Source organism: Coenobita brevimanus, chromosome 2 (genome assembly GCF_032717465.1).
Source record: "Coenobita brevimanus isolate Jiangsu-jjx chromosome 2, ASM3271746v2, whole genome shotgun sequence".
Taxonomy (NCBI): domain Eukaryota; kingdom Metazoa; phylum Arthropoda; class Malacostraca; order Decapoda; family Coenobitidae; genus Coenobita; species Coenobita brevimanus.
Window position 1 is genome coordinate 362,501 of NC_136955.1, and position 10,000 is coordinate 372,500.

The 10,000-nt window shown below is 44.3% G+C and overlaps 1 protein-coding gene across 1 annotated transcript in view; it reads left to right on the top strand.

Annotated features, from left to right (window-relative positions):
• The window catches only part of LOC145390956 (neprilysin-1-like), a 29,608-nt gene that overhangs the window by 8,272 nt on the left and 11,336 nt on the right, over positions 1–10,000 (top strand). The window contains exons 2-4 of the mRNA XM_080265696.1: positions 4,387–4,475; positions 6,283–6,510; positions 8,502–8,585. Coding sequence (XP_080121822.1) covers positions 4,387–4,475; positions 6,283–6,510; positions 8,502–8,585 — 401 coding nt within the window. The remainder of the gene's footprint in view (positions 1–4,386; positions 4,476–6,282; positions 6,511–8,501; positions 8,586–10,000) is intronic.

Sequence of the window (10,000 nt, forward strand, 5' to 3'; positions counted from 1 at the left end):
AAACACACACGGCAGCTGCATACATGAACCAGAACATAAACCTGGAAATTAGCTCTGCGAGAATACGATGCTGTTACTCCTTGCCCAGACGGGATATCCACTCAAACGCTTGCACTGAATTTCGCCAGGCTAGTGAGGTTTTTATTTACCCTTGTATCTATCCATCTATCCATCTGTCTCTTTATATATTTATTGGATTATTTGTGTATCTATCTATCTGTCTGTCTATCTATCTATCTGTCTGTCCGTTTATCTATTTATCTATCTGTCTGTCTATCTGTCTGTCTATTGTAGAAATGACAAGGAGAGCGGGGTACTAAAATCTTTTTGTATTTCTTGTTTTGTAAGAGAAACATGATGCTAGTCACGAAGAAGTGACACAGATTGAGGCTAGGATTACGGTGACACAGATTGACGTAGATTTGGGCTAGGAATACGGTGACGCTGATTTAGGAGGCTAGGAATACGGTGACGCAGATTTCGGAATACGGCGACGCAGATTTCGAAATACGGCGACGCAGATTTAGGAATACGGCGACGCAGATTTGGGCTAGGAATACGGTGACGCCAGTGGGTGGGCTGAGATCCGGCGCCACTAACATGCCTGAGACCTTAAAGTGACGCAACAGGCAGCGGTGACGGTCACCCAACAACACAGGAGCAACAGCGTCACGCCCTTGTCTTAAAGGTGACGCGGTGGTAAAAGGCTGATCTTTGCGCCTATCGACCACACGAGAACCATGAAGGCCGAAGGGGGGTTATCAGCTGTGTCTTTAAATCTCTGACCAAACCCGTCGAGCACAGGTAAGTCGTTGCTTCTGTGGGGACGTCCTACAGGTGCAATAAGATACATACATAAACACACACACACACACACACACACACACACACACACGACTCGTTAAGCTAAAAGGATTATTATTTAGACACGGACTGGAAAATACAAAGTCGACATTATTTTTTAACTTTGATAATAACTTTGAAGAGGATCAGACGAGGGTGGAGAGAAAAAGAGCAGGACAGAATAAAAACAAGTGTGAGAGTGAGAGAGTGGAAGTGTGCAATTTAAAGCCAAGATATAAGTGTGACAGCAAGAGTGTGACAGAATTAAAGGGAAGGGTGAACATTTGTTAAGAGTGAAAGCAAATGTGAAGATGTGTGTGTGTGTGTGTGTGTGTGTGTGTGTGTGTGTGTGTGTGTGTGTGTGTGAAAGTGTGAAAATGAGTGAGAGGGAGAGTGTGAAAGTGAGAAAGAGAAAGTGTGTAAATGGAGAGGCAAATTGAAAGTGTGAGTGAAATACAAGAGTAACGAATTTGGACAAGTAATTTGATTTGGGGGAAGAGAGGAGAGGAGAGGAGGAGGAGGAGGAGGGAGAAGAGAGGGGAGGGGAGGAGGAGGAGGAGGAGGAAGAGGAGGAGGAGGAGGGAGAAGAGAGGGGAGGGGAGGAGGAGGAAGAAGAGGGGAGGGGAAACGGTATTACAGGGAAGGAAGTGGAGAGAAAGGGTAAGGGAAGAGAGAGAGAGAGAGAGAGAGAGAGAGAGAGATCCTCCTAACTCTCAGATTCTTTTATCTTCTCACAGTCATCCTCTTCCAAACCTCGCCTTTCTTTCTCTTTTTTTTATTCCGAAAAAAATTCTTTCTGTGTGTTTTTTTAAATCATTTTTTTTACTCAGTGTTGGGGTCTCTCTCTCTCTCTCTCTCTCTCTCTCTCTCTCTCTCTCTCTCTCTCTCTCTCTCTCACACACACACACACACACACAAGGAAAAAGTGCTACACAGTGCTCTAGGTCAAGGTAGAACAGGAATCAAAGAAAAAGTCGGTGTAAACTCAGGTGACGCTCCGTAAATGCACCTTTGACATTTTGAGTCGAGTACGATATCGTGTCAGGCTTTTGAGGGATGGATACAGATGACGCGTTTATTTATAGCTCGCTTGGTATCGTTTTTTTATTTATTCTTGGCGTCAAATGAGGATTTATTTTTGGATGGGGAGAAGGAAGGGGGTTTATGTGGAGATGGGGGCTTCTCTGTCTCCGTCTCTCTCTCTCTCTCTCTCTCTCTCTCTCTCTCTCTCTCTCTATCTATCTATCTATCTATCTATCTATCTATCTATCTATCTATCTATCTATCTCCAAATGTGAATCTGTTAGCGGTACTAGACACGTCCTACCACTGGCGAAAAATGCCCATGGAGAGATCGCTTCACCTGGTCCACATTATATCAGTATTGTTTTGTAGACAGGAGAAGACATTCTACCTATCTCTATCTATTGCCAGGCGCCTTAATCCCGTAAGGGGTGGCCACAAACAAATCGCCTCCATATCGCCCTGTCCCCCGCCATTTCATTGCCCAGCTCCTAGTTCACATCCCCCTCTCTCATATATATACTTCTCCACTCCATCCCTCCATCTCATCCTTGGCTTCCCCCTCCCTCTCCCCCAGTCCACCTCACTCACATACACTCTCCTCGTCAGTCTCTCACTCTCCATCCTCTCCGCATGACCAAACCACCTCAGTGTGTTTCTCCTAACATAAAATAAGATATATATTTTCGAACAGAAAGTTAATTGGGATATTTTTTTTAGAATTCTGATGCGATTGTAAAGTAAGCAATCCCTTCCTCTCCCTCTTAGCTTCCTTGTGCCACTGTTTGCTAAGACTTAAAAAAAATCGTAAGAATGAGATGTTACGTACTGTATTCCCCCACGTAAAACACACACACACACACACACACACACACACACACACACACACACACACACACACACACACACACACACACACACACACACACACACACACACACACACACACACACCTCTTTCTGTAATAGCTGTAATGGAGCACTTGGATGATTGTTGCTTTGCGTTCTTCTGATTGAGGTGGTGGTAATGGTGGTGGTGGTGGTGGTGGTGGTGGAAATGGATGTGATGGTGGTGGTGGTGGTGGTGGTGGTGATGGTAATGGTGGTGGTGGTGGAAATGGTGGTGGAATGTAGATGATGGTGGAGGTAGTGGTGGTGGTGGTGGTGGTGGTGGTGGTGGTGGTAGTAATGGATATGGTGGTGCTATGTGACGCTGGCCTCATTACCCCTCATCCTTTACTTCTCCCTCATCGCCATCTCCCTCACTCTCTCATTCCTTTCACCCATCCACTCACCCGATGTAGGCTTCATTTTAATCTTCCAGTGCCCGTCAAGCACGTAGGGGGCCGGGGCTAGGCTACTTAGTCCTGATATTTAAGGCAAGGGTGACCAGTGACGCTTCCCTGAGTGGCATTATGTGAGCAGTAAACCCCAACACTCTCACGGAAGTAAACACCTTAACCCTCTAGACCACCAGGCGTCCAGCTCGTGATATGGTTACCTCCCAGCGTACTCAGTGGTTTCCTGGGCTACAAGAACTTGTTTGTAACGTGTAGAGCCCTCTAAAGTCAAACCTATCCCGTCTGTCAGTATAGACCAAATAACTGAAGCAATTCTGATCCGATTTTAACCAAACTTGGTGGAAATGTTGAGGGTCAGGCAAGAATGAAATACTGTGATTTTGCGAGCAATTGGCCAAAGGACAAGGTCACGGTCTAAGGTCAAATGTTCGACTCCAACGAACTGGTGGACGCGGGTGTTGCACTCTCTGAATGCTTATTATTATTATTATTATTATTATTATTATTATTATTATTATTATTATTATTATTGTTGTTGTTGTTGCTGCTGCTGCTGCTGTCGTTGTTTTTGCTGTTTATCAAAATTTTTATCATTATTATAGTTCCCAAGCTCCCCCTCCCACGCTCACTCTCTCTCCCTGTTTCTATCACAGGCCGCCCCCTCCACCAGCCCCACTCAAAACCAGCCAATCAGAACCCCGCAAATTAAAGCCCTGGGCTGTAATTGGCCGAGGCCAGAGTGTAAACAAACCAATCCGGGAGCCACGAGACGAGTTGGGGAGGGTTGCCGTATGTCGCTAGAGAGGGGGAGGGGTTGGAAGGGAAAAGAGGGAGGAAAGAGGGAGGAAAGAGGGAGAAAAGAGGAAGGAAATATGGAGAAAAGAGGGAGGAATTATGGAGAAAAGAGGGTGGAAATTTGGAGAAAAGAGGGAGGGAAACAGATGCTGGCAGACGTCATGGGGCGCTTAGCTGTGGTGCTCATCTCCGTAACTTAGGCCTTTGAACCTGTGGCTGGTAATTTTTGACCCAGTATTCAGGTTAAAATAATTACTTCCAAATCTTCTTCCATTTTTCCTTCTTATTCTTCTTCTTTCTTCTTCTGTTCACAATGTCTCACAGTGTCCTCTCTCTCTCTCTCTCTCTCTCTCTCTCTCTCTCTCTCTCTCTCTCTCTCTCTCTCTCTCTCTCTCTCTCTCTCACTTTCTCACTTTCTCCCACAGGTCACGGAGGAAGACAGAAGGCGTGCTTAGTGGATGCGTAATACTGCTTATGTTGGTGTCTTCCTCGCTGCTCGCTTACATCATCGTGGGTAAGAGAGAGAGAGAGAGAGAGAGAGAGAGAGAGAGAGAGAGAGAGAGAGAGAGAGGAGGGAAGAAGAAATGAGAGAGAGTTAAAGAGAAGTGACTAATATAAAAGTACTTAGAGTGAAGGGTGCATAGAGGAGAGAGAAAGAGAGAGAGAGGGAGAGGAAGAGAGAAAGTGAGAGAGGGATGAGATGGATATATATAGAGAGAGAGACACATAGATAAATAGGTAGACAGACAGATAGATACACAGCCAGACAGAGACAGACAGATAGATAGATTGATAGATAGACAGTGAGGGAGAGAGAAAGAGAGAGAGGGGCGAGAGAAAGAGGGGAAGAGAAATGATGCTCATATGACAAGACTTACAGTGAGTGATGTATGAGAGAGAGAGAGAGAGAGAGAGAGAGAGAGAGAGAGAGAGAGAGAGAGAGAGAGAGAGAGAGAGAGAGAGAGAGAGAGAGAGGGAGAGAGAGGAAGACAAGTGGAAGAATATTACGCTCGTGAGACTTTCATCTTCCTTTCAATTAGGTTCTGGAGAGACAGACAGACAGACAGACAGACAGAGACAGACAGTGAGAGAGAGACACAGAGAGACAGAGAGACAGAGAGTGAGTGAGAGACAGACAGACAGACGGAGGGGGAAGGTAGGAAGGGAAAACAGTCAACATTACCTCCAGGTCCCTAATTTTACGTATTCAAGGCGAATGTTTGGACTTAGAAAAAAATTGTCTTTCTCAGTGACCTTCGTATAGTCGATAGGTGTTGGTCTATCTATTTTTTATCTATTTTTCTCTTTCTCTATTTTTCTGTCTTTTTTATTTAATATATCTTGTGCCCTGTCAACACGAGGACCTCTCTCTCTCTCTCTCTCTCTCTCTCTCTCTCTCTCTCTCTCTCTCTCTCTCTCTCTCTCTCTCTCTCTCTCACCCTTTAATTACGCCTGAGGAGGAAGAAATTGCCTCATCCACTCCCTTCCTCCCTCCCTCCCTCCCGCCCTCCTTTCCTCCCTCTCTCTCCTTCCCTCCCTCCCTCCCTCCCTTCCTCCCTCTCTCTCCTTCCCTCCCTCCCTCCCTCTCTCCCTCACTTTCACCCATTGAAAACTTTTAATGTGTTGAAGGTAGAATCTCATTTTCGATTAGATATAACTCTCTCTCTCTCTCTCTCTCTCTCTCTCTCTCTCTCTCTCTCTCTCTCTCTCTCTCTCTCCCTTCCTAAACAGAATCGTCTGGAAATAGCAAGAATAATCAAACCTTTTTCTTTCCTTCCCTTCCCTTCCCCTCTCCTCCTCCTTTATCTCTCTCATTCATCCTTCTCCCCTCCACATTTATCATTCTCTCTCTCTCTCTCTCTCTCTCTCTCTCTCTCTCTCTCTCTCTCTCTCTCTCTCTCTCTCTCTCTCTCTCTCTCTCTCTCTCTCTCTCTCTCTCTCTCTCTCTCTCTCTCTCACTGTTGCTAAGATATTACATTAGCCAATCACTAATCCTATTACTGAGTGGAGGAGAACATAGTATTCATATCCTCTTTCCTGCTGCCTTTTGATATAATTACTCTCTCTCTCTCTCTCTCTCTCTCTCTCTCTCTCTCTCTCTCTCTCTCTCTCTCTCTCTCTCTCTCTCTCTCTCTCTCTCAGACAAAACACAGGAGGTCCCAGTGGAGGACCTTGGGGTATAAACAAGACCATGATTTCCCATATCATCCTTTTCAACTATCCCCCCCTATCTCTCCCTCTCTCCCTCCCTCTTTCTCTTTCTCCCCCCCCTCTCTCTCTCTCTCTCTTTCCTCCACTTATCTCTCTCTTCCCTCCCTCAGATAAAACCCAGGAGGTGCCGGTGGAAGAGCCAGAGGTATGCACTACACCTGAATGCCTAAGAGCAGCGTCCCGTCTCCTTGATCGAATGGACAGGTCAATCTCGCCATGCACAGACTTCTACATGTTTGCTTGTGGGAATTACCTGCATGAGAACGTAGTGCCTGACGATGCCCTGTACCGATCAGCCATGCAGGAGATGCAGGAAGATGTCTTGGTTATCATCAAGAGTAAGTGTGCATCATCAATATCATCATCAACAGCATCATCCTCATCATCATCATCATCGTCATATGTGGATGTTTATGTTGTAATCAATTCTTGTTTGTCCTTATCGTCAACATCGTCATCCATCATCATCATCATCATCATCATCATCATCATCATCATCATCATCATCATCATCACCATCATCATCATAGTGTCATTTTCACCATGGTCCTCATTGTCCTCATCATTAACATCAGAAAGACAGATAGACAGATGGACAGATAGATAGATAGATAATAGACAGACAGATAGATGGACAGATAGACAGATAGATAAAAAAAATAGCTACATAGATAGACAGCCAACAAGTCTAGAAATTTACTCTCCTTCCAGCCCTCTCTCCCCTCACCTTCCCTTTCGCGTCCATTCCAGGAGAAGATATTACCTCAGCATATTTTTCCCGTATATCCCGTTCGGGACTTAGAGATGTTTTGACAGCTTTCTCTTCCAGTTCGCTTGAGAGTCCCACTGATCAAAGGCTTGCCCAGTTCCCTCAGGTGATAGAAATTGGGCTTTTTTTTTTTAGTATTTGGTGTAGTTATTTATTGTGTTTATTATTATTGTTATTATTATTGTTATTATTATTATTATTATTATTATTATTATCATTTTCAATATGACCACCACCACCAACACACACACACACACACACACACACACACACACACACACACACATAAACACCCCTCACACACACACACAAACACCCTTCCACCCCACACACACAAACACCCTTCCCCTCCACACACACAAACACCCTTCCACCCCACACACACAAACACCCTCCCCACACACACACAAACACCCTTCCACCCCACACACACAAACACCCTTCCACCCCACACACACAAACACCCTTCCACCCCACACACACAAACACCCTTCCACCCCACACACACAAACACCCTTCCATCCCACACACACAAACACCCTTCCATCCCACACACACAAACACCCTTCCACCCCACACACACAAACACCCTTCCATCCCACACACACAAACACCCTTCCACCCCACACACAAACACCCTTTTCCGCCCCACACACACACACGTCAACAAACACGCTAATAAAACACACAAACTTGAAGGGAAAAGCACACAAACTTTTGGAATTCCTTGTCGAGAGAAAAACAGAATCAAAGCAAATTTTTGAGACTCCGTTTATGAAATTTCTTAAGTTTGTGAATTAAATTGTGTGTGTGTGTGTGTGTGTGTGTGTGTGTGTGTGTGTGTGTGTGTGTGTGTGTGTGTGTGTGTGTGTGTGTTTGTCTTCACTGATGCTGGTAGACAGAGAGGGAGGAAGAGTAGGTAGGTAGATAGATAGACAGACAGACAGATAGATAGATAAATAAATAGATATAGGCAGATAGACTGACAGATAGATAGGCAGACAGACAGAGATAGATAGATAAATAGATAGATAGATAGATAAACTGAAGGACAGGTAGGTTGAATATACACACACACATACATATCAGTAGGTACAGATAGATAGATAGATGGATAGTAGATAGATAAATAGATAGATAGATAGATGGAATGATGACAGACAGACAGATAGACGGAGATAGATAGATAGGTAGGCTGGTTGGTAGACAAAGGCAGAAGGATAGATAGATAGATAAATTGACTGATATATCAACTGATTGCTAGACAGACATATTGACAGATAGACAAATATATAGATAGATAAATAGATAGATAGACAGACAAATAGATAGAAAGATAGATGGATAGATATATAGATAGAGAGAGACAGACAAACAAACAGAGAGAGAGACAGACGGATAGATAGATAGATAAATAGACAGATAGACGCTAGATCATAAAGATAATTCCAGTGCTATCCTTGTCTCATCCTTCCTCTCTTCTTGCCCTCGAGACTACCATATCCTCTCCGATCTCGTGTGGTCGATAGGTGCTAATTCTTCTCTTTCTCCTTCTTTCAGAGATGCTCGACAACCCTCATTCAGACAACGACACGGAGGCGTTTGGAAAGGCGAAAAGACTCTACCACTCCTGTATGAACACCAGTAAGTGAGAGAGAGAGAGAGAGAGAGAGAGAGAGAGAGAGAGAGAGAGAGAGAGAGAGAGAGGGAGAGAGACAGAGAGAGAGAGAGAGAGAGAGGAGGGAGAGAGAGAGAGAGAGAGAGAGGCGGGAGAGCGGGCGGCAGGCAGTGTTACCATGGCAACGGGAGGAGTGTTTACATCCTGCCTCTGCCATGACAACACGAGCCCAACACCTTAAAAAAAAAAAAAGAAGAAGAACAAGAAAAAAGTCCAAAATATATATATGGCAGTCTCTCTGGTGGAAAAATATTAGGACACATGAAGGAAAAATAACATTAGGACAATACAATGGACAGGACATTAAGCAGAATCTAATTAGGACAGGATATTGGACAAAACTTTAGGACATCTCACCCAAGGCCTTCACCAAAACACAATACTCTTTTTACTCTAACTTGGCCTAAAATTACCACATCTCCACCTCGTATGTTGAGTTGTAATAGTAGACTAACACTAGAATACAATGCTGGTCACGAAGAGGTGCTGTGGGAAGGATGTAGAGCCGTAGTAGTGTCTGTTTCACCCACTGAGCTACGTGATGTGAGCCGCAAAAGACCGAAAAGCTGGGCCAAGTTGGAGTGAAAGGAGTAGAGTGAAAATATGAATGGCAATAGCTAACCTGAAAAAATATATATCCATGAGGGTAAAACTAACAGTATGAAATGTATCAGAAGAAAAATTAGGACATAACACAGGATAACGTTAGATTGTAATTCTAGACAAGCATCAAAAATATAATCACTAAACACAAGATCAGACATTAACAGAAGCCACGGAGAAGACGTTAGTATGTAGTATGGATAGAATGACCTTAGGACAAACAGAAAAGGAGTTCAGTAAGTTTAGACTGGGTTAGATTAGTTTGGATTGGGTTAGGTTAGGTTAGATTAGGCCAAGCTAGGTCAGGATCAAAATACAAGGGTTAAAAGAAGGTCAGAGGGTGAGAACGAGAGGAAGGAGAAGGCATGAGGTTAGATTAGGTCAGGGGAGGTCATGTGAGGTCAAGGTCGTAATAGAAGATCTGATAAAGGTGAGGGAGGGAGGCTGGATATGGAAGTCAAAAGAGTGCGCTAATGAAGAGGCTGAATGGCGCGTGTGTGTGTGTGTGTGTGTGTGTGTGTGTGTGTGTGTGTGTGTGTGTGTGTGTGTGTGTGTGTGTGTGTGTGTGTGTGTGTGTGTGTGTGTGTGGCGGTGACGTTACCATGGCAACTATAGTTCCTAACACAGTCATTCGGGTGTTTATCCTAGAACCTAACCTAACCTAACCTATCCCTGTCTGTCTGTCTATAGTAGTATTTTATGTTCCTCCATTCATTTATCTGTCTATCCGTTTTATATTAATGTCTCTATCTATCTATTTATCTATCTATCTATCCAC